The sequence below is a fragment of the Calliopsis andreniformis genome, chromosome 9, assembly GCF_051401765.1.
Source record: "Calliopsis andreniformis isolate RMS-2024a chromosome 9, iyCalAndr_principal, whole genome shotgun sequence".
Taxonomy (NCBI): domain Eukaryota; kingdom Metazoa; phylum Arthropoda; class Insecta; order Hymenoptera; family Andrenidae; genus Calliopsis; species Calliopsis andreniformis.
In genome coordinates, this window is record NC_135070.1 from 12,807,479 (window position 1) to 12,831,602 (window position 24,124).

General features: G+C 45.5%; 1 protein-coding gene across 3 annotated transcripts in view; it reads right to left on the bottom strand.

The window, feature by feature from the left end:
- The window catches only part of LOC143183016 (zinc finger protein castor homolog 1), a 96,918-nt gene that overhangs the window by 36,466 nt on the left and 36,328 nt on the right, over positions 1 to 24,124 (bottom strand). For 2 of the 3 annotated variants that reach the window (XM_076384390.1, XM_076384388.1), the window contains exons 2-4: positions 22,778 to 22,845; positions 21,778 to 22,220; positions 21,400 to 21,688 (exon numbers count right to left, since the gene is read on the bottom strand). In XM_076384390.1, coding sequence (XP_076240505.1) covers positions 21,400 to 21,688; positions 21,778 to 22,220; positions 22,778 to 22,808 — 763 coding nt within the window. In that variant the 5' untranslated portion in view covers positions 22,809 to 22,845. Of the gene's footprint in view, positions 1 to 21,399; positions 21,689 to 21,777; positions 22,278 to 22,777; positions 22,846 to 24,124 lie in introns of those variants that run through there. The other variant, XM_076384389.1, reaches the window with a different exon arrangement.

Genomic DNA, 24,124 nt, shown 5'->3' on the forward strand with positions numbered 1-24,124 from the left:
AAAGTGGCCCAAGGTGAGGGGCGATTAAAAAGGAGCCAGAGGATTGCGGGAGAAGTGACTTGAAATGATTTCGTACACGTTTCAGCGTTAAATGGATTCCGCGGGAGATATTCCTGAAGGATCGCATGCACGCTTGCGTTATGCTCGCATATCCCTGGCCAGATCCTTAAATCGACTCGATTTTTAAGGTCCAGCCGGAGGTGGATCCCGCGCCGCGGGGATCCTGTGTTTCTCTTCCTCTCGCGACCTTCTCCCTTTCATCTTTGCTCCACATCGGCCTGCTTCAGCCGCGAGTCGTAGTCGAATTGATAAAAATCAAGAACAGAGAAAACGCGGTAAGAAATGGCTTGCCGTGTCGGGGGTTGGGGGAGGTGGTTGAAACTGAAACGCCTGGGGAAATAATCTGGTCCATGTCTCTCGCGAAATTTGCTTGGCAAAATAATTATGGTGCTCAAGAAGGGAAATTAGGATTGGGTCGAATTTCAGAGAGAAGCAAATGCAAAGGGATGATAAAACAATGATGTAAAATTTGAAAATATTAGGTATAAGAGGTATCGTTTTAGTGTTCATCAAAATTTGTTGCTTTTTAAATTATATTAACGCTATAGATAGTTACGAAAGATCAATTTGTAGATAGACTACTTCGAAGTCAATATTGAAATAAATATATGGTTTAAAAAATAGTAGACGTATAAAAAGATCGACAGTATATCTCTTCATTTAGTATTGAGTAAACTACCTTTTTCGATTACTTTGATCATCACTAGATCCCTACTCTTAATAGGTATTAAACACAGGATAACTTCTTTATTTCTGTTCCGTATGAGTTATACCTACTTCTAAATTATACTTAAAACACCGTAATAGACGTAATTTTTGACTTTATTACTCAATTATCACTGTTACTTTGTTCAGCTCAACTGTAACATACGCCCTTAAAAAAGCTCATAAAGCGAAGGGTTGAGAAAAAAGGACCACAACAGTTAGGGCGCATGGAACGGAAGTCCACTGTAAGACCGAAGATTAAGTTTTTTAATTATTCTCTCTCGTTCCACAAGCAAATCGTCAATTTTACGCCAGCAGAAGGTAATCTCCGTCGAGAACCGTGACGGTGACATCCGACCCGTTCGCCCCGCAAAGTTACGACGAGGGAAAAATCCCCTCCTCGAGTCGCATCTTGCGCCCATTTTTACGAGATACTTAAGCCTTTAAATGGTCCCGCGGAGGAGAGAAAAGCCTGCTCTCCGATTTCAAATTTCACCCGAGAAATCGGTTAACCCCCTATCGACGCGACCCGAGAGGGGGTTGCGCGATTTTTCTCAGGGGTTAAATCGACCGTGGCCCCCAAAACTCGCGTTTTTTTTCCCAACTCGCAGGTAGCTCCGACTACCTGCACACGCGAGCGGCCACCAGTAACCCGGAAAGGAATCCCCGAGAAATATAAAAAAAAAAAAATCGAGAAATAAAGTAAAAAGAAGGGGGAACGCAACCCCTGCGGAAAAAAAGGAAAGATTACGCAAGAAACCTCGAAAGGGGGAAGAAAAACAGCCCTCGGTGAACGGAGGAAACCCCTCTCTCCGCGGTACTCGCTCGGGGGTAAGAAAACAGGGTAAAAGTGAGTTAATAGTCGGTAAAACGGTATTCACCCCGTGACCCGCCAGGTTACCGGCTCCTTTAGGGCCGACCCCTCTTTCTTCTCTTCCTCTTTTCTCACTGTGGCCCGCTCCTCTTCCGGAGAAGGGTCGAACAGTAACCCTGGAGGGGTGGAAGGGATCATCGTTCCCTTTCCGCGCGTTACGGGGATGGAAAACCGAGACACGAGACACTCCTTTCGCTGAGAAATTTGAGTAATCGTTCTGGGCCCATCGTCGAGTGCCACGGAAGGAAGGAAGCGAGAAGGGATCTCCCTGTTTTTTTTTAGGGAAAGCGCTCGAATGTCGGCGTGAGAGAACGGGACGCGGAAACTCGTACGGTCCACGTACTGGTCCCTCGATCCAGCGATCGTTTAAATTCGATACAAATGGGATGAAACGTATGCGAGCAGCGTCGAGATCGGTCGAGGATATTTCGAGCGAAACTGCTGGATTTCTGTCCAAGGAATCACGCGAACCTGTGCCTTAATTTCCGTGATATACGAAGTCTCTTGTTGATAAAATCGTTTGAGTTGTCTTGCATGGGGAGAAAGGGAATACATTACCAATACCAGGATCGTGGAGTTTTATGCGCCTTGTTCCAGGAACACGCGAAATCCTCGCGTTTCGATGGGTCCGCGCGAAAAACGATCGTCCAGGACTGGTGGTAATATCGCAATTAGCGATAAGTCCCGCGGAGCTGTGTCTGTCGGGGCCAGGCCACTCCGCTTTTACGAGGAATCGCGTCGTTATTCGTGATTTAGGTATTTGAAACGCGCCGGGACGTCGGATTACGACGTGGCCGGGAGTCTCGGCTTTCTTGTTTCCCATTAGAATCGAATTTCGTGCGTATCGTCGTTGTAATGAAACACGCGAGCGTTTATAGTATTCCTCGCGTTACGCATGCCTAACGTGCATACGTGGAAATCGAAACAGGGGATTTCGCGATCGGCCAACAAACGAGAGACAAGACACGTTTCCCACGGGACGCCTCGGTTTACGATTCGCACGCTCGATCTTGTAACGCTCGTTCGCTCTTATTTGCTCGCTCGCGGTAAATGGGACTTGCTCGACTGTGCCCTGTGATAAACATCCCTGGTCGTGCCTAGTTTACTTCGAGGATATCATGCTTTTCTAATTAAATCCGCTGACTTGCGATGGTTGTGTTGGTCACCATTTCCTAGTCACTTAACACGATTCATTAAAAACTTAATAAGTAACTATATTGTAAAGTCTCCTCTGGTGCAACATTGGTAGTTTCTATAGTGATCACAAAAGTTTATTACTATAGTCGAATATAGGTATGCATATAATAGGTTATATTTGCTTGAATTTTTTCTCTAAATTTCGTCGTACATAAAGTGATTCTAATTCCCTTAATTAACATCCCTAGAAAATAGAATCTACATTTCTTGAAACCTTAGAGACGATCGTAATTTCAGATCCATTTGCAAAAGCCATATTTGCTATCAGATATACGAAAGAATGAAGATCTATCAAAAGCGAGTCGATGGTTTATATTCCACACCCATTTCGTGGAATTTTATTTAGGGAAAACTGTCCAAGAAAGAAGAAGAACTGGGGAATATGTGGACAAGCCAGTTTCTCAGCAGGAAACACCAACAAGAACGAGTCTCGCTGAGGAGCTCGAGTTCTGTAGATAGAGCACGAAAACGGGGATAAACATCGCCAGCAGGAAACGCGTCAGAGCTTAAAGAACCCCTTGAATGCGGGATGCCTTAATGGTGGTCCATTTGTTAGCGAGCCACGGGGATAATCCAATAATTTCGCGGGTGGGAAAAATGAAAATCGATTCGAGTGGCCGGCACCGACACCTGTTGAGGGTTCAAGGTCGCGAGATAAAAGGCTCGATCCATCAAAGAGCCCTGGCCCGCGAGTATCGCGGCGGAAAAATCGGCCTCGGACGAATCTCCGTAATAAATCGTCGATTCTCCATCGGCTCGTCATCGCCGACGACGATATATCGACCGAGGCGAATCGACTCGCGTCATTAAACCCTCCACGGCCGGTTCTTCGTTCCAACGTGCTCCATCGTGGCGAAAAGAATCGCCTCCAGGCCGCTTCAGCGGGTCGAAAAACTACGACGATGTGGGAAACCGATCGTTTGTTCGTTATGTAGAGAGGGTTCTTTGGTAACCAATTTATAAGTAAAAAGATGATTGGGGGTAAATGTTCTTCGTTTCAAAATTACAGTGAAATTTAATTAAATTCTAAAAACTATATCTTGAGATATTTGATCTCAACGTATATGTAGTTTCGTACCTTTTACATGGCTGGACTCCAGAGTCACAGTGTATTAAATCCACTTATCTTCTGTGTGACTTAATACACTTTGGTTCTGGGGTCCAACTATAGTTTTGAGATTGTTTGAAAATGTATAGGACCTACTGTATCAAAAGTAATATAATTAGCTGTCAGGAGGGTGTTTGAAATTTTTATCTTACATTCTTCCAGTTAATCGAAGTCCCACTGTACTTGAATCCTCGGACAGAAGTATTCCTATTTAGGACCTTATTTACAGAAACTACGTATCCTCTTATTATAATCTCGTCCCTCTATTCACTGACACGTGAAATGATTTCAAGCAACCAAGTTCTCCTTTCCCACACTCTCATCTTTGATAACACCACGCAGAACTACCAGTCTATAAGCTAACATCGGAAGTAGGTCCCTCATTATAATCGCATCAACGACCCTATATCGAAGAGGCTCTGCAGCTACCGAATCTTCAAACCTCTCTAAATCCAGATAAAAACCTATGAAAAAATATTCTCCCAATATCTCTCCACTACCGACTACCTAATTACCTCCCGCCAAGCAGCGAATAAGACCACCAGTCCCCTCAGCGAGGTGACAGATAATCGACGAAGCCAGAACGCACGCGCAGCGTTCTCAAGTTCGCGGAGATCTCGATCTCTCGCGGCTCTCGCCGAGAAAAATCGCCGCAGGGAGCGGAGCCGGGCCCGCGCTCGAATTAATGAGCCATCTGCGTAATTTTTTAGCGGTGGCCCCGGAGCAGCCAGGCCCCTACGAGACGAGAATTCATCGAGCCGGGTGTAACGTTTCCAAATTTTAATATTTGACCGTGGCAGCCGAGAGAGGCGACTAGAAAAGGAGGCGAGACGAGAAGATTACGTGACGGAGGGGAAGAGCAGGAGAGAGGATGAGAGGGCGACTGACGCGAGATAAAGACCGAAGGGCCCCGCGGGGCCCATTTTTAACACCTAACAGAAGTCAAGATGCCCAGCCGTGATTAGCGTTCCGCCGGGCCACGATGGGGCTCCGGACATTATCCTGTGAGAAATTGGCGGCCGTTCGTTCCTTTGTTCCAGGCGATTTTTTATTGACTCAAATTCTGGAAAAAAAGAAGAGGAAAAGTCGTCGGCAGGGGTGGGGGGCACGAGATGGCGGTTAGGATCCCGCGGTGCCACGCGGTGTGGGAGGCGATGTCGAGCGGACGAGCGAGAGAGAACGAGAGGAAGGGAAACGGCCAGAGAGAAATATAAAGACGGAAAGACACAGGGTGCGATGGTGGGGCGACGCGCGGGTGGGGGCGTAGGGGGAGAAAAAAGGGGCAGCGAACAACTGGCCACGGCCGAAGCCAGAGCTGCGCTCATTTTTTCTCGCGACCGAACCCGAAAACCCTTTTATGCCCACCCAAGATTAATTATCCGCCGTACTCGAAAAATGAAACGGCCGCGAACAAAGAGGAGCCGCGCCGATCCGCTGGGAAACGCCTGTCCCTCTCTCGCCATTTGCTCCCTGCCATCGAACCCTTTCGAATCGATGTTTCGTTTCTTGTTTCTCAAGGAAACTTTGAGAACGATGGCCTTGCCGCGTCAAGTGGTCTATATTTTGAGTATATCTGTAGCAATACTGCTATCAGCAGGAGGCTGCAGTTAGCTTTGGAATGGGGCAGTTTTTTCGGACTGCTACAGGGCACACTGGGTCTCTCAGGTTTAGCGTGACTCTTACGTGTCTTGAGTATGTTAAACATTTTGTGAAAAATTAGTAAATAACACTATCAAGTGTATAGTTTAAGGTTATCAAATTTAAATATTGAAAAAATATACAGAACAGTTTTGCTTGCAATTATATTGTAGTACAGTAACAGGGATCAGTATTCTACTGGAACCATGAAAGACTGCAGTGTGCTATTCCAGGGTTAGAATGGGACTTTCTTAAATTTTCGACTCTATCTGTTTTCAATTTTTACTGTTCTTGAAATGAAAGCGTGTAGTTTATATTACCACGTGAGAGATTGTATCAATTTTTCGTTGATAAATATTCACATAAATATTCGAAACGAAAGTAGATGGAAATATTCTGACACAGTGAACCTTTAAAGTAATCGCTGCGTCGTCGAGTTTCGGGCGATCGAAAGTTCAAGCTCACGGGCACAGTATTGCGCGAAATAACGCAATCCCTTTCTCCGCCGTGCGGAGCAGTCGTGGCGTAGCAGGCATAAAAACGTTTCGAGGGGCGGGATCGCGGCTGGAGGGGTTTGAGGAAAAGGGGGTAGGAGCTCGTTAGACCGAAAAATTCCACGGGGCCCCGATTTGAATATCGCATAATGTCGAATTAATGCCGGAAATTCGACTCGGTGGGGCCCCTCGCGACGCAGTAATGGGAGGGGGCCCCGAAATTTCGTGGCGACCCCCATAAAGCTGTTTCGCGTATGGAAAACGTGTCGAGGCAATAAGCCTTCCCCTCCCCTTCCTCCGTGCTCTCTGCTGCCCCGTCGCGGCAGCGTAGCCCTCTTTTAAGAGGGATTTAAAACGCAGAAACCCTAGGCGTTCAGCGCGAGAGTCGTTCCTCTACTTTTTCCTTCACTGAAATACGGAAATCCTTTAGGCTGTAGTTACAGTGGATGCGTTTTTTGACAAACTGATGTGCTGATGTTCTGACGAATATGTCTGAACTCTTTATAGTACTAGCCAGTCAAGTTTAGACATATTCGTCAAAAAATGCATCCACTGTGACTGTAACCTTAGCCAGACTGAGGGTCATTTTCAAACGAAAAAGAGAAGGTGATTCTTGGTGCCCCTGGATTCCGACATTTCGCGAATTCTAATTCTCGATTAATGTCCTGACCTTTGATTTAGGTCTTCAGGGCTGCCTTGATTATTCAGGATCGGGGATTTCCTGATGGCTATCGGCATATTTCTCCCCAAAATCTTCTTTAATAATTCTCGGGGCCGAACGACCGCGAACAAGGGCCTGGCCCAGGCTTTTCTGCCTTTTTCTAGAGCAACGTGGGACGGGGGTGGGGCCCCCGTGCCTCGTGCTCCTTTTATTTTATCCGAGGTCGGGTCCCATCCGCGCGTCCTTTCTTTTTGCTTGACATAATTTAAAATTTATGAGTTCGAGAATCGGTTATGCGCGGCCACCGCTCGCTCCCCCTTCTTTGACTCCCTCAACCCTGCCTCTCTTCCCACCCCCGTCGGACCGGTGAGGTTTCGCCGCAGAATTTGAATATTAAGATTAGGCCAGCTTTAATGCCCTTCCTCTCCTGCATTCTCCTCTTTCTTCGCTACGAAAATTCTTCGAGAACGTTTTCATAAAACATGCGCCCTATTCCTCCCTCCCTTTTCCTCTTACTATCATTCACTCCCTTATATACCTACTCTCCTTCGCCTCGATTTTTTCACTAGACCACCGATTCTGCGAATTACTTTTAACAGATATCAAATACCTAAAGATTGAAACTCTTTACGAATTACTTCTTCAATTTTCTCATTTCTTCCCTCTGCAATAACTCTGCAAAATTGCTCTGCAAAGCTCCGCTTGAAATACTAGACCACTCCTTACCTACGCGTTATTAGAACACAAGAAAGGAGTAAGAAAGAAGCTCTTCGAATGAAAGAAGCTCGACACAATGAAGGAGAATGGATTCTCAGTGGCCACTGGTCGAAATGTAGACATTACGGTTTCGTGCTTCGACGTCTTCCTTCGATCGCGTTAATTAGCGGTCGAGTCGCGGATTCGCAGAAAAGCCCCGACGGTTTTTAAAGCAAAGATTAGCGAGGGCTCCAGTGGAGGGGGAAAGAGAGAAGTTCATTAAGAGCGTCGAAGCCACGGGCACCGTATTAGGTCGGACAAACTGGTTCTCGCGGTCTTTTCTCTCCCCCGAATCATCCGGCGCATCGGGCGCGGATAAAAGAGCCCAGGCGCACTCGGCATGGCCCTTAACCCTTTATTTGGCGATGTCGCCCTCGGGCCACGCGAGATTTCTCGACGCGCACGCGGGTTTCCGACGCTTTTCGATTACGAACTTTGTCCCGTGGAAGATGAATGAAGGGAATTTCTGGAGTTTTTAACGTGATTAACTTCGTTGAAAAATTCTCTCTTCCTTCTTACTCCACTCCTGCAGCGGAAATTTGTAATTGTGAATCGTTTTATTGCTTTATGTCGACTCTTGTGATGCAGAAGGGTATCTGTGAATTCAGGAAATAAATATAAAAGTAAAAGAATGGGAAGCTAGAATTCACTTACACACGAATGAAGTTTTTTAAATAGGTACTTAGATAATTATTTCTACATCCCCCGATTTTGAAGTAATCAATTTTCTTTTGTGAGGAACTCTATAGGGAGTTCTGAAATTGATTTGAAATTCAGTAGAGTGAGTTTGTATTAATGAGTTGCGTTGGCTGATGAAAAAAGTAACGAGTCGAAGCAAGTTTCTCTTGACTCTTGATGCATCCGGATCATTCGGGCTAATTATAGTAGGCAGCTCTAGAAAATGATATAGAAACGATCGAAAATAGAGTGGCGGCCGCGGCAAAAACGCGTCGATTTAAATATAATCGGTGTTCCCATTGTTTCCGTTCGATTCTAAAACCGTGTCGCGTGACCGCTAATTTGCCAATTGCCTATAATAAATAGTTGGCAAATGCCTGGCGAAATTTTGTGCAATCGCCAAGCAAAGAAAGAAAACGGTGTCGTGTCGACTCGAATCGAAATTTCTTAGACGATCTCTCGCCTTGGAATGGCACCTATCTCTGAGGCTTTTTTTGAGGACTGTACTCGGCACAAAAATATAGTTCGTTCCTACTACATATGCATCACCGATCCGACTAATAAGACCGATTTGACTGACACTCATTAACCCCTTGCTTTATGATAATGAGTTACATTGTAAAATTACCTACATTGTTGTTTATGAGTTTAGAATTACTTTGAGAATTAAAAAGAGGTTACAACTTTCTCGTTAAATAAACAAGTTTAAGTGGCAAGAAAAAGTTGTATTTATTTAACTGGTAGACAGTGTTAAACTTTTGAAAGAAACTATAGGTATAGGTATTCCAACATTGGAGCAAACATTATCACGTCAGCGAAGCTAATGAAAAACGAGAAGTCCAAGTAATGCTCCATAGTTATTGATGTGTTAATTACTTTTTAATGATATATTCAATTAGTAGTCAATTAATTTACGTTTTAATACTTTTGTATAACTTTATAACCCTATCATACAAAAGTAGCGCAGTCTAAGAATACTAATAAACCAAGGGGTTAATCTTATACGCTATCAATTATATTTGATTGGTTACACTGGTGATGCATACATGTGCTGCATGTGGTGATGCACACATTTGTAGCAGGGTGTATCCGCGGCCATGTGTTTCCGAGCACACGCGCACTCTCACGAGAGGCGACGCGACGCCTGTTTTTATTTCCCCTTTCGGTACGCTTTAAACGAGATTTCTCGAAGAAAGAGGATCGCACTTGTTCCTCGTATCAATAAACACAAATTTTATTGCTCAATGAAGCCTAAAGAAAATACACACGCCAAAAGGAAGAAGAAGAAGGAAATAGATGCTACAAAGAGGAAGGAAGGGTAATAGAAATTTCATGGAAGAATTTAATTCTCCTTCAAAGCAGTACTTTAGATTCCTTCGTTAAGGGGTTATTAACCTCTAACATTTAACAATAATACTCCCCTTATAAGAAGATCCAGTTTCTATTTCACTCAGACGATGAAGAACTATCGAAATTCAGGAAGAACCCACACAATGGCGAACTCTACAGCCCCTGCTGTAAGCTTATCCATGGACGCTTTATCAGACAGCCCCAAAACGAAGGACAAAGCCCGAGACACTCATCGACAATCTCTCCAATTCATCAACTCTGTTCGAGCACGGTCCCAAAAACCCCTGAAACCAGCGTCCCACACTCCGTCCTCCGCGAACACTTCCCTCGAGGTTGGCCAGCGACGCAAGGGTTAAGCATTACTCATCCAAAAGCATCGTGGCGTCCTCTTCTCCTGCATTAACATTATCTATCAAGCACCGCGAGCGGAGGCAGGACGCAGAAGAAGCGTCAGGTTCTGCCGGTACACGCATACCATAACGTTTCCCCGAAAGAAAGGGGGCAGAAGCTGCGTCGGAGAGATCCCTCTGTCGCTGTCCTCGACGGGCCCACGGGTCGAGAGAGAAAGAGAGAGGGAAAGTAGCCAGAAACGGAGAGAACACGACCAACCGACGACCGAAGATCCACCTCGGCTAGGAATGCCTGCTGATGGATTGGTCATCCGTGATTAATTTGACAAGCTGACTTTCTGGTTTTCGGAGACTGACAAGGGGCAGCGGAGGCCTCCGCGCCGCGGGGCCTAATGGGCCCTCTCTCTCTCTCTCTCTCTCTCTCTCTTTCTCTCTCTCCACGGCGAACTCACGAGACGTGTCCAGGGCCTCCCTATCTCGACCCACGAATCGATGAGTCCACCAGTGGGATTGTTTGAAAAATTAATCGAGCCTCCGCCTGGCCCTCCGTGGAACCGCTAATGGACACCGCCGCCTTTTCTATCGGTTATGAATCCCCCGTTGACCCCGACCAACCGCCTGGGATAACGAGGCCGATGTCGGCGGGACTGGGAAAAGAAAAGTCACGAGCGCTGCCAATTATGTGGCTTTTCTTTTACCACGGGACTCTCTGGAAGTGTTCGTCAGGAGCTAAGTGACCGATAAAATGTAGAAGTAGAGAGACTTTGGTGAACCTATGACTGTTATGAGTCCGCAGATTTATTTTTTGGGGCTAGTCAGTATTTCATTTTCTATGTTAAGTCTCTCGTGTGATTGTATGTATCTTAACCTCTTGGATTATAACAAGTTACACTGGTGTTACCAATTATTTTCCAAGTATTAGGACAGGCTCTGTTACATAATCAAACTTAGCACAAATGAAGGAATTTTGAAATCCTTAAAATCTACCTGTCCATAAAAAATAAAATAGAAGATGAACTCGAATCACGCTGAGTACTTGAAAAACAGTTACTCCCAAAAATCAGTCTACCTAAATTGAAGATTCTGAATTCCAGCTCAACGGAATCCGGAATTTAATTCAACAATTTCTCCAGCTCCTCCAGTTTCGAACACATGAGTGAACGACTGATTTCCCACGTCAGTTCGGCGCAAGGAGTTTCGCGTAAATCAGTGAAGCGCGGCGGACAGGTTCCCGTGATCAAAGATAGACAGATAGATCGGCAAGATAACGAGTTACCAGGTTTTCGCGTGAAACGCGTTCCGCAGGCTGGACAGCTCGCGATGCTTATCTGGCTGCTCGTGGCGCGCGTGCAACGATCGTGCATCGATGATTATGTTATCACCGATTCGACGAGACGGGAGGATGGAAGATTCGCACTCCGACATGTTGCTACGATCGATTGGATGCAACGAAGGACGAAAAATAAATTTCCTCGCGACGACACGTGTTGCTCGTTCATAAGAAGCAAACCAAATTGGAGCGTGTAATCGGTAAATGCAGTTTGCTTCCAATTTTGAGTTTCAGTTACACCAGGTTTCGTGCGATAAAATTGCAAAAGATGGCAGAGAGATGACGATGTCTTCATCAATAAGGATTCACCAAGACGCAGCAATAAAATGCACGCGTTTCTCGCTCCAGTGACAAGGAGACAGGTACATGCTCGTGAGCGTCGAGAAATAAAGTAATTAAACGATTTTTACAGCGCACAGTGCGCATCACGGTTCTCGACGAAATGTCGGGGAATTAGCGACGCGCGATTTCGCGTTTCGAACAGCGGGAATGGAGTCGGTGAATGGGCCTTCCTCCTCGCGCCGTGAGCGAAGTGGACAAGTGCCGCCAGGTGGTTTAAAAGCCGCGACACGACAGAAATTCTACCGAAGAATTGATGGTATGCGATTCCTCGCTGGCGCTTCGTGTTGAATTCTGTGTTTAGGGTAATTGAGTTTTCTGCTTTAAGCTGGAATGAGGAAGTTAATGGGGACCAATTTTGGGTTGACCCTCTCACAAAGCGGGGTATGAAAGACCTGATAATTGATTAGAATTAAAGAATACTTGATGGGCAAAGATTTTGTCTTCTTCCTTTGCGGTAGATTCTAAACTTTAAATATCCCAGTATTACAAGTTTCAAGAAAATTAGTCGATAGACATGTAATTAAAAATTCAACTTACAACGTTTCGTCACCTACTGTGTGTAATAATTTTTTTGTTGTAGATAAATCGACAGAGGACCACGGAACTCGAACTTGTATGGAACATGGAGCATACCCAAAGCGACGTGAGTCATAGACGAAAGAACTCGTACAGAGGGATGATTAAGAGATCAGGGGTGGCCCCGTGGCACCAGAATTACGAATCCCTCGTAGCAATAAAAATATTTACATCGCGTTTCGAGTGACATCCGCGAGAGGAAGAGGAAGAGAAGACGTGGAGAGATCGAGGCGGGAATTAAACAAATAATCCGCAGGGCTGGCGAGGGAATCCGTTAAGACACGAAAGTGCGCCCAGTAAAAGGATCCCATTGAATTCTAAATTTAAACGAACGTCGGTGTGTCAGCTCCGGCTGACGGGCAAAATAAACAAGATGCCGCGTGGAGTAGTCGAAAAAGAGACGAAAAAACGAGGAAGATGGGACCCCGCGGATCGTGAAAAGGAGAAAGAAAAGCAACGTAAAAACGGGGCCCACTCCTGTTTCCATCTTTCGACGAGAGATGCCCATTGACCTCGATGATCGCGTTAATTTCACTTCGGAAAAAGCAGGAGGAGGAGACATAACGGAGATTAAGCGCGCTGGGTTTTTCTACTCGACTGACGGGGCTTCAACGAGTAATCGCGATTCCGCGTTTTAAGAGAAACCTTGAGCTTCTAATCTTTCCGCCTACGACGGTGATGTATCGATCATCGGCTCCATAATTGAATTGGCGACCACATATCACAGAAAAAGTCTGTTCGTTTATGAGTAGCTTCAGTATTCTCACAATTAATTGCGTTTACTTCTTTTTAGAGTGGGTGTTGAAATTTACTAGCAATCGAGAAATTCTCTAATTTTTCAAATTTCAATACTTATATTTTACTAATAAAGCATTTAATTAGAAAAAAGCAGATAAAATTCTGCAAAAATTGAAGTAAATAATTCTTGTAGTAATTATAAATAACATACAGATCTCTATTAACCAGAGATATCGAAGTTCATAAAAATTAACCCTTCTACTTATAATTCTATAGGCAGCATCCCAAATCATAAAGAAGCACCCGAAATTCTAAAGATAGAAAATTCATTATATCTAAATATTACGTTCTAAAATCTAGTAAATTGGTTACTACTCCACACTACGGTGGAATCTCACGTGACGCGAGGAACACGCGCACGAAGAAAAGCCGCTAGCGTAACTAACATAAGACGGTGCTACGTCAGTCATCCTCTCCTCCCTCTTCCCAGCCAAGCTCTGACTCACAACTTAATTGACGAACAAAAAAAGAGCCAAGGAGATCCAATTGACCCGGAAGCGGACATCAGCGACTGGGCCGAGCGAGCAGAGGAGTCGTTCTCCTCTTCGTCGATGGACTTTGGTCGATCGTTGGAAAACCACTGGGGAAAGACGATCGAAAGAGCAGGCGACTTTGAGAGCAGATAAAGGAAACGCGCGAAGACGCGAATGTACATGTACGAGGCGGGAGGAGACGAATACAAGCGGCAGAAGGCCTCACGTGTTCAGCAGAAGCGGGCCCTAGTTCGGCACGTCGCTCGTAAAGCCTTTCATAAAAGCTTTCATAAAACGTTCCACGATTCCAGCCGGTGGCTCGACGTCCCCGCGGATTCCATCGTTTCCTTCGGCGCGGTGCCGGGGAATAATTGTTCCTCTCGGCGACGAGACATTCCTGACGCATCAGTTTTACTGTCGCCGTATTTGGGACTGAAATGTTCAATCCATTCGTCGCGAAAAGCCGCTGTAATGGCTGTAGAGGTAGTCGATGACTATGATTCGCGGGAAGATCCCTGCCCACTCGCGAGTTCGCAGCGATTTTCGCAGGTTGGTACCAATGGGACACTAGGTGCGCCCTTACTGACAAGCAGGTGTCTTCAGAATAAGCCTCAGATTACAAGGAAATTTTGCTGTTTCACGGAAGCAATGGTCACAGATTTTACAAAAGTGCCCTAAGTAGACTTAAGCAGGGCTGACTTTTGTAGGATTTACAGCGTTGTTCAAGCTACAAAGTCGACGCTTATTGATTCTGTTAAAGTCAGGCTTGTTAGAGTATATTTGTCAATTCTATAAAAGACTTCAGCTGATCATTTGTTCCTTGTTGAAAGTTCAAAAAAATACCTCATTTCTCAACTTGCATCAATGATCATGTCGCAATTAGAGAAAAGAGAATTGAAGTGCACTCCTGTAGTCCATATTTCTACCGAATAAGATTTGAACAAAACCTGAAACATCATTTTCATGACTATCCCTTGCAAGGCCCTGAGATTCCACAGTAGAAGACTTTCATACGATAAGTGACTAAAAGACCATAAAACGCCTTATCACCGTCTTACTGCTCAGCGCGAGAGGTAAAAGATCTTCACGAGTATGTTAAGCACAGTGCGTCGAAGAATTCCCCCAGAGGCAGGGCTACGAGGAATCGTTTCAATAGCAACGTCGAAACGTTTGTCAGTAACTAGCGTAGCAATTAGTCAGCGTTTGACGGCCAGATGAATTAAAGACGCGAGGCGGAGGGGGCAATAAATGGGCCACATGGAGCACTCTCGCGATTATTCTGGAATCCTCTTTGTGAAACGCAGATAAGGGTTAACGTATTTCGGCCTCTCGAGCCACGATCCCTCCTCCCCTCTCTCGTTTTTTCTTCTTTCACAATAACGCAGAATTCGTTGAAGGTTATGAGAGCCGGGGATTCAACAGGTCGCCGATCCGAAAGGTTCCCCGACACCTCCTGTCATCCAGACCGGGAGACCTTTTGTCTCCTGGCTTCGAAGAAGGAGCTCCGATTTCGATCTCGCAGGACCTACGTCGTAGGTACTCTTCGCCCCGTACCAGCTACCTACGTGCTCGAGTGGGGTGTGTACCGCGGGGAGACATAAAAGCTCGCAACCAGAACGATGCAGACCCCTCGATGCTTACACCGCTGATCCCAGGCCACCGAAGTCTCGAATTAAGCTCGAGCCGATTCGAAACAGTCGTTGGAATGCGAGCCAACTGATTTGGAGCTGTCAAACTGGTCGGGGCATCCTTGGTGGCTTGCTTTATGATGAAGAAATAAAGAGATAAAGGTGCAGTAAAGAGAAATGAAGAGTCTCGAGTCTTGAACCCCTTTTAGGTTTTAACTGTTCTCTCATAATTTGTTTTTTAACTCGATTCGAGTACTAGTTTCTAAGCATTGTGTTTCCACAACAGATGTCTCGTAAAAGTCCCTTTGTTGGTCCCATGAGTTTGATATAATCTTCAGGGGACGAGCGTATTCCTACTCCACAGAGAAGAGGCCTAATATCGAGTATAACGTTCGGCTACTTCTTCATCGATTCGATTCCAAGTTCCTAAGGGCCGTGATCTCCCAACAGGTGTCCCGGAGGTCCTCCCTCCATCGATCCACTGGATATCATTTTCAAGAAGAGAATGTTCGAAGAAAGAGTCGCCTTATCAGCTAATGAATCTGCTCACCGTCGAAAAGACCGTCGGGGCCCGAGATGAGTCTGAGGAGTCTCTTCTCCTGTGCTTGCTTTAGGCCCCGACAATAGAGGCCTCCGACGAATTTCGAAAAGAAGAAAATAAAAAATGATCCTCGCTCGGGTGAGGGAGGGAGAGAGAGGGAAGCACCGAAACAGCGACAGAAGGAAAGAAAGGAAGGAGTCCTCGGCCCTCTTCTTCTAACCGCCTGCATGCCCGCCGCTCGTCCGTTCGACTGTCCGTCTTCTCTTTTCATCCTTGCTGCCTTTTATCCGGCTGGAATGATTAATGGGTTCACGGAGGCATCGCTGTCCTCCACCCCACTGGCTCCAGACCGCACCAGCAACACAGCACACGCGGCTTTTCTGCTTTTCTTCGCGCCGGATTACCGCCCCCTCTCGCTCCCTAACCCGATTTAACCACTGCCCCTGTCTCCTCTTTCTCGCTCACCCTCACCTGAAGCATTCGACTCGAGACGCACCGTGAACCGATCGAGAAACATTGTTGGAACGATTGTTTTTCAGCGAGCATATCTTCCTGCGGTGCATTGAAACGCGACAGGGCGTTGTGGATGCTGGATAGGTGGGCCTTTTGTTTCGGGTCATGAACTTGGATGTCTTCTTTCATCTTTTTGGAGCGTAAAGACTTGATACTGTGATGTAATTGATATAACTTGTAGGTATTAATATTGAGTAGCATATAATATTCTATTTTTTGTGAAGAAGAAATAACAGTGTAGCGACTTGAGTTAAAAAAGTGTTTCTTTTTTTTTTTTTAAGAATGTGTGAGAAAGTGGTTAATTTTTATTTTTCCTCTTCCCTTCAGTATTCTATTTTTTCTGGAGTACACATTTGATCTACTGTTCATCACGTCTTCTCATTTCTTCTTTTCACATAATTTCCATCCTCGATTTAGTCATCTCCAAGATATCAAGCCAACGAATGAATGAAATACTTTCGAGTGAATCCTCCCCACCATAGACACCCACAATGATTTCTTCTCAAAAGAAGAAACACCTGATCAACTATTACACAAACTGGCTCGTCTTTTTCAGGTTAACTGGGCTCGTTAATGTATTCCTCGCGGAAGACGTCGATATACAGCGTATTTGTCTGTCAAGGCTTGGTTCACAGAAGACGACGTACATCTGAAGAGGCAGAAGAAACCACGGTCTTCCTTTTTCTTCCCCCCCGGCGGTCCCCTCGTCCGGTCGATTCATCCGCGACGCCGTTTCTGTTTGCGCCGCTTTTACATGATAAATTATGCGCGATTTTTTTTGTATCAATCCCGACGATACAACGCGACCAGCAGAGTCTTTTGTTCAACGCAGAAATGTGTGTATGTAGGTGGCGAAGACGAGGGGGCGAAGCGCTGGGAGAAGGAAACGCGAAAGAGAGCCGCGAGTTCCTTTCCACGATACGTGTTCTACGCGTTTTCGTCTAGCTAAGACAAAAAGAACGCCCGACGTCGTCACCTTTGCCAGCCAGAAGCCGTGGAACAGGCTCGGTTCTAATGAAACCGATTCCAGGTCACTGACACCCGCTCACTAAACGACTGTGATTCTCGAATACCAGTTCCTCCGAGTCCTTGTGAATGATGATCAGTGACACGCCGTCATTCCTCGGCGTTTCTTCTTGGGCAAACATTTTTTTCCTTTTAGTTCAATCTCTAGTCACTGACGTTCAGCTGTGACGTCAAGTCTTGTTATCGAAGTCCTATCAAGAGACTCTATGTTAATCCATTCGACATTATGGACAGAGACTCTTAGTTGAGCAAAAATGCCCCGTTTGGTTTACGATTACAGTATCTTCATGCTGTGCTTCTCTGAAACCGATCCACGACTATGGCAAGCTTTACCAGGAATTATACTTCACGGTCAAACAAAGTTGCTAACTTATAGTCTTAACGTGTTTCGAATAGAAACTTCCATTGTAGTTTTCGCAGTTTCACGTAGACTATCGCGATAGAAAGAAAAGAACAATAGATGAATAAGATAGTTGACACCTGGAAATGCATACAGATAGCGATTGTAAATAGTCGCTGCGTTTTTACAGTGTGTACAATACGCATTTCGCAAATGCGTGATTATTTCCTTAGCGACACGCCTTTCATGGTTAAAGGGTTGAAATCCGCATTCCTCCCGATGATTTTGAACACTTTTACCGACAGCGACAGTCCCAGTGGCAGCGAACGAATTGAGTAACAGCGGTGTCGTTGTAAATTCAGTGAAATTGAGTCATGTGCTCAGGAGCGAGGACGAATGTGTGTCAGCAAGATTCCCAATTCCTGAGCAAAAGGGAGGAAGAGAGGCGAACGTTACGAGCCATGTCGCATTCAATTTCACGCGGTCAGTTTTCTGGTAATTGGCAGGATGGCGGCTGGCAAGCGTGCCGTCGTTCGCCAGCATGAGTTTAATCGAATCCGAAAGAGATTGCTCTCCCGACAGGACGCGACAAAGACCGTTTGACAAAGTGTAGTACAACCGGCCGAAAGACTCAATCGAGTAACAATGGAGCGGTGCCACGAAAGCCCGTTAGGGTCCTTTTACATCGACGTAAGGTTAACTTACATAATGTATGAATATTGAGTGAGCGAGGGAGCTTGAAACGATGAGTCAGAGACAGAGAATTCGACGACGCGTCGTAGAATCCGACAACCGACACCTTTTTCCGTCGGTTTTTCTTAGGGACCTACGAGCGTTGTCTGCATCGTCGATGGACGAAGAAACTTAGTGAAACATCACTTTAAAGCGTGTTGAATTATGACCGCGAAGTGATTAAGTTATATTGGTTTGGAAGCAGGAAATTATATTGTTATTAGTGATTAATCGTCTACTACTGAAATGAAGAACACTCTCCTTAACAAATAACCTACTCTCAGGGTATCTCGAAAAGTAAATAATTTACATTTCGAGGTGGTTTACTTGTACACTGAACTCAAAAAAAAGAGTCTTTAAAATAGGCTAATTTTTGACTACCATAAACTTCGAATTGTAGTCTTTAAAAACTTCAAAAGAAGAAAGCTCGTAGCACTCGAAGGAGAAATTTCTGCACTTCGAAACATTCACTTTTGTGGTCAGCAAAAAAAGAGGAATATAGTATTCCTCGAGAAATCGACTTGTCCACTGTCGCGCTAGAAGAAAACGAATCGCTCGTCTTATTGCTAGAAAGAAGAAATCGCGGCAACTCGAGACGACCTAATTGCCTGGCTCTCCTTCGGAAGAAATGGTAAGTTCGCCGCAACAGACGTTAATCCAGCAACAAACTTCGGCTATGAATCAATCAAAGGTGGCAGGAAGGCAATTCGAAAAGTCGACAATGAGCCTGTGCCCGTGGCGAACGAAGGGAAACGAAGAATAGTGAAATTGACTCGTTAGCCGCGGCGCGTCGAGGCAAGACACGATGCAATACACACGGAATTCGTGAGAGTGTCAACCCACGCGGGACGCCTCGACAACGGGAAACGATGACGCTGGCTGATCTCGAAGGCATCCATCGATCGCGAGGCAGTCAACGGTTCGCGCAGACCGACCGACTTTATGAGTTATAAGTCGGCCATCTTGCCAGAGCCATCGCATATTCACGTGCGCGCATATGCGATGCACTGGCAATATGTAAGTGCCACATTCTGCTCTGGTGCACGCGCGTACAGTCTAATCGAAAAATTACGCCGCCTCGAGGCTTCAACGACTTCAAGTTTATGCTATTTCTGGACGGGTGAATTTCGTGGGATCTTTGGGATCCTTTTTCTGCTTTCAGAGCTACGTAAGCTTCTTTGATTTGGAAGTGGAGACGCGAGGTTCTGCAGGAACTAACATATTTTTTAGACTTTTTCATTAGGAATTGGTGGGTGAAATTAGAGTTTGTATTTATTCCGTAATAATAGTGGGGCTCTTAATAACTATTGTGAGATTGTGATTCTTTTGGTAAGATTTTAGTGATCAGAAAGAAGAGTCGCTATGTACTGAAACTTACAGCATAACAATGTGATATGTCTAAATGATGAATGTTTTGTTAGAAAAGAATTGAATCTACTAAAACGGAATGAGTGATGTTAGAGTATCTTTTAGTTTTCTTGGAAAAATGAAAATTGACACGATCCTCTCAATTATCATTTAATAGCTAGCTTCTGTAGAATGTATAATTATTAAAAAAGAAATAAATAGATCAGTAACCATCTAAGAGTACTTCAATTCTTCTTTCTTTGTTAATAATAAATCCAATGTTGTGACAATACTTGCTTCAACATTTAAAATATCACTCATGACAGAAGCATGATTCATCGCCATAAAATAAGGGATTCATTTGTGAGCTACCGAGCTTAAAGCGTAGAAATGACTTTAGAGGACTTGAGATGAATTTTTTAGAGAGCTGACAAAGTCATCGAAGAGAATGCCTAGCGATAAACACTCGTGATAAGAGGGATTAGCTATTCGTTTCTTTATTGGATTGATCGATCTACGTCGTGGCTGGATTTCCCATTAACTTTCAATATTTCCTAACTACGATTCTCTGACTGTGACTGTTCAAAAGCCAAGCAAGAACTACCGATCACCGTGATAAAACGAACTGTTCGCTTTTTACTGGATCGATTCGCAATTCGTCAGCTTTATGCGCTCCCATGAGATTGATCTGAGCTTTTTTGCGCGCTGCCATCAAAATTACGGAAGAAAGTGTAGACAGGATTATTTATGACCTCTTGACAGACGTTTTAACAGAGTTTTTGCGACTGGATCGATCTAATCAACAGCCTGTTCTTATGGCCAGTTCTCTCGGAATTGAGAACGACGGAGCAACTTTACGCTGAATTTTCAGTCCTCCGAGAATCGAGCGTGCCTCGGAGACCAACTATAATCGATAAGAAGGCAATCGTCGCGATAACAGAAACAATGAATCCCTCCATTCGATCGAGCTACGCGACACAGTTAATTTTCCATTTGATTTCCAGCATTTCCTGACCCACGATAAGACGGTAAATATTAAAACCTGAGGTTACGGGAGCGAGGCGCACCAAATTGATTTTACGCCAAGTGCAATTACGAATGCCAGCCAGTTACCAGTTGTCAATTGCCTCTAGCCCAACCCCGAATTCAATGCCAGCCAATCGTTCCGCGTCTCATTGTTGGCTCAGCTAACGATTTCGTCGAATACCGAGAGCGCCTCTAATTTCTCCTCGGCCAACGAGTCGCGCGCGAGTCCTGCCGCGAATAATAACGATTCGAGGAACCTGGCACGGCCACCTCCACAGGTGGCTGCCTCCGTTGGATCCTTGAAAATCGAGGCTCTTTTTCGTTTCTGCTTCGAGCACCGCCCACGCGCTAATAGATCCTAGCCCCGAGTTCTGGGTACTCTTGCACACGTAACGATACCCTGGACGACTATTAACGACTGTTGGCCCCGCTCACTCTAATTACTCCCTAGATGGATCTCGGTAGCCGTCACTAGTTAGAAGCTATGTAGGTCAAATTCTGCGAATCTAGGTCAGAATTGGGATCGGCTTTGAGCATTGAATGGATGGTATTATTAAAAGTCGACGTAGTAATACTAGGTACATACTACTTAGAAGCATGAAGTTAAATACAGGTACGTTATAATTGTGGTAATACCTTGGTTATTCCTTCAGAATTGAATGTACCATAAATATGATCATTTCCTCTGAGTCTTTGTTCCTAAATTAAGTTTATCAAACTGATCAAGAATGCACCACTCTGTTATACCTACTCTACAAAGAGCTGATCGTACGATCATAGACCCCAGGAGAACTCTGACTAAAGAAAGCACTCGCGGTATCGTCTAGAGATATCAAAGATCTGAAAGCAGACTCACCATGCGGCTGTTGACCAGTGGCAGGGTTCAGGAAGGTCGGTGGTAGCTGCCTGCTCACCGACTTGGCCAGTTCTCCTCCCGCCAGCCCGTAGATCGCCAAAAGCTCCTGCATGGTCGACTCCGCGTACTCCCTCATGCCCTCGAACGGCTTCCTTTCCTCGCACTCGACGTCACCGTCGACGTCGTGTCCCCTATCGTCCTCGAAGGGAGTGTCATCCAGGCGACCTGACTCTGTGTCCAAGACACCGCTACCACTCTTCTCCGACGAGTCTGAATTGGGACTCCTGGCCTGAAAAAAGAAACCACGGAACGCCCATGTGAACCCACGACCCAGGAAGAAAGAAATCCCGAGAGCAAGGTTTATTCAAGGACACGTACCTCGGTACCAGGGGAGTACAGCTTCTGAGACCTCAGCTGCTCGAAGATGAAGTTATGCCTAAGCGAGTCCCCAGTGTCCTCGTCAGCCTCGGACGAAGGCGGCCTGGTAGCCACGGACAGGTCCATGGGGCTGACCTCGTTGTTGTTCAGCCTCTGCTTGGATCTCTCCTCGGCAGGCAGCAGCATCGTTTTCCTCTCGTACTCGAGGATCTCGCTGGAGGTCTCCTCCATCGCCTCCAGGTCCTCGTCGTCCTTCTCAGACTCATCGGACACCTCGACCATCCGGCTGCTTATGGGCTTGAAGTTCTTCCGCTTGTTCCGCGGCTTCTGGATGCTCGTGATCTGCAGCTGGGCCTGGGCCTCGTATTGGGAGTCGCTGTCCTGGTCGGCGGTACCCCGCCGGGTCGTCGCGTAGTTGTACACCGAGTCGGAAAGCATCTCCGCTGATGGAAAGGAACCGCGGCATCAGACCGATCAGCCGTTTGATTGGACCTCGACGACTATCAGGGCGAATGGAACGGAGTTACTCTAGCCTGCTCTGAATCTTTGATTGCTATGTAATTCGTGCTCGTGGACGAAGTTTTGCCAGTCGATCGGGAGATCGTTTGGAACGGGATACTTTACGCTCGTGCTCGTCGAGGTTGCGAGGTTAGTTCCTGTAGTCTACTTTCGCGAATCAGTGACATTGTCTTCGTTGATGAGGATGAATAAATTTGTTGAGCTACGTGCGACTAACCGAGTTATTTCAGCGTTTCGAACGACCGATTCCAACTGACTCGCGCGACGCGAAGGCTACTAGCTTCTTGCAAATCAATTTTTAACGTTAATTAGAATTCAGCCGACACACGCGTTAATTGAACGTTCTCGGAATCGTCGGGAGAGCGCGGCTATTACGACTCGATAAAATGGTGGGCGAGTTGTGGTTGAACGAGGTGACTACGTTCCTTCGCTAAAGAAAAGGGAGTGAAGAGCCGCTGTCTTAGAAAAGGTAGTGTCTTACTGGGGCCATACGGGCTGGTTACGGCGGACATCTCGAATCTCCTGAACCTGCCGTCTCCTCAAAGCATCCTGAAACAGAAAGGGTACAGAAATGTTAGATGTTTTATAGACAGGGATATAGGGTAATTCTTGATACAGGTGGTGACAAGTGAAATGAGTAGATATGTTTAGAATGAATTTATGTCGCTGATTATGTTGACACTGGTCCCTGATGAGAATTAAATCACGTTGATAATTCATTTTAAGAATAATTACATTTCTCTTTTTATCTCTCATATTATCAGTCACCATTTATAGAGCTGAGACTTAAATATTTGATAAAGACCACTGATTAATATTCTCATTATTTTCTGTTGAATTAATAGCTAAAGATAACCAGACAATCTACCATAAAATTTGTCACAGTTTTGAATAACTACAAAGCCCTAAACATTCTTAATAATTAATTGAAATTCACTGAGTGCAGTAAGAAATACGACATCCCGATTGAAGTACTTCCGATTATTTGTCCCTGTGTCCATGGAAAAGTGGGTTACAGCAAATTCAGCGAAACCCCAAATGTTCCACGTTTGCGCCAGCGGAACGGGACGCGAGAACAAGGCGAAAACAAAGGCACGTCGTCGTAACAAAAGCTATGCTGATATACGAGCGCTGCTCGGTCAGCCGAGTAGACGGTCCCGCGATAAGACGAAACGAGGGACAATTCGTTTCTCAGTTAGCGAAACGTGTCGTTTTGCAGCGTCCTGCTTGAAGAAAGCTAGCCATCGATGGGGAGGAAGTCGGAGCCGAAGTACCTATGAGATTTCTACGCTAGACTGACACAGGACGCAATTTTTCCACTTATGAACTGGTTTGATAGTCCTACGACACGCCTCGTGCTTTCAGCGTCCCTCTTAACTTCCACAAGTGGGATCAGTCAGAGAAGATTGATGTGGGTAATCTTCATTAACAACGAAGATCAAAATTTTCAACTGACAGCTTCCTAATAATACCTATTTTGAATTGTAAATAAAATATAACTTTCGAATCGAAGGAGCTTTCTTTCGCTAGACAAGAAACAGTGGAAAATAGTAAGCTGATAATCTCGATGAAAACTCATGTAAACCATTACAGTGTACTCGCGATAAGATTCCCAAAATTACCTGCTTGGTAGCAAACATAAAGATCTATTGGTTCGGCGGTCGACACGCTAACAACCCCGAACAAGCCGAAGGAATCTAGTTAGCCCATGGAAGCATCGGTTCTTTCCTTCCCCGGCTCATCACCAGTCACTTATTTCTGCCCGCTGATTGCCCGAGTCATCATGTCGGCCGAGTCAGCTCCTCCAATCGATTCGGATGACTCCGAG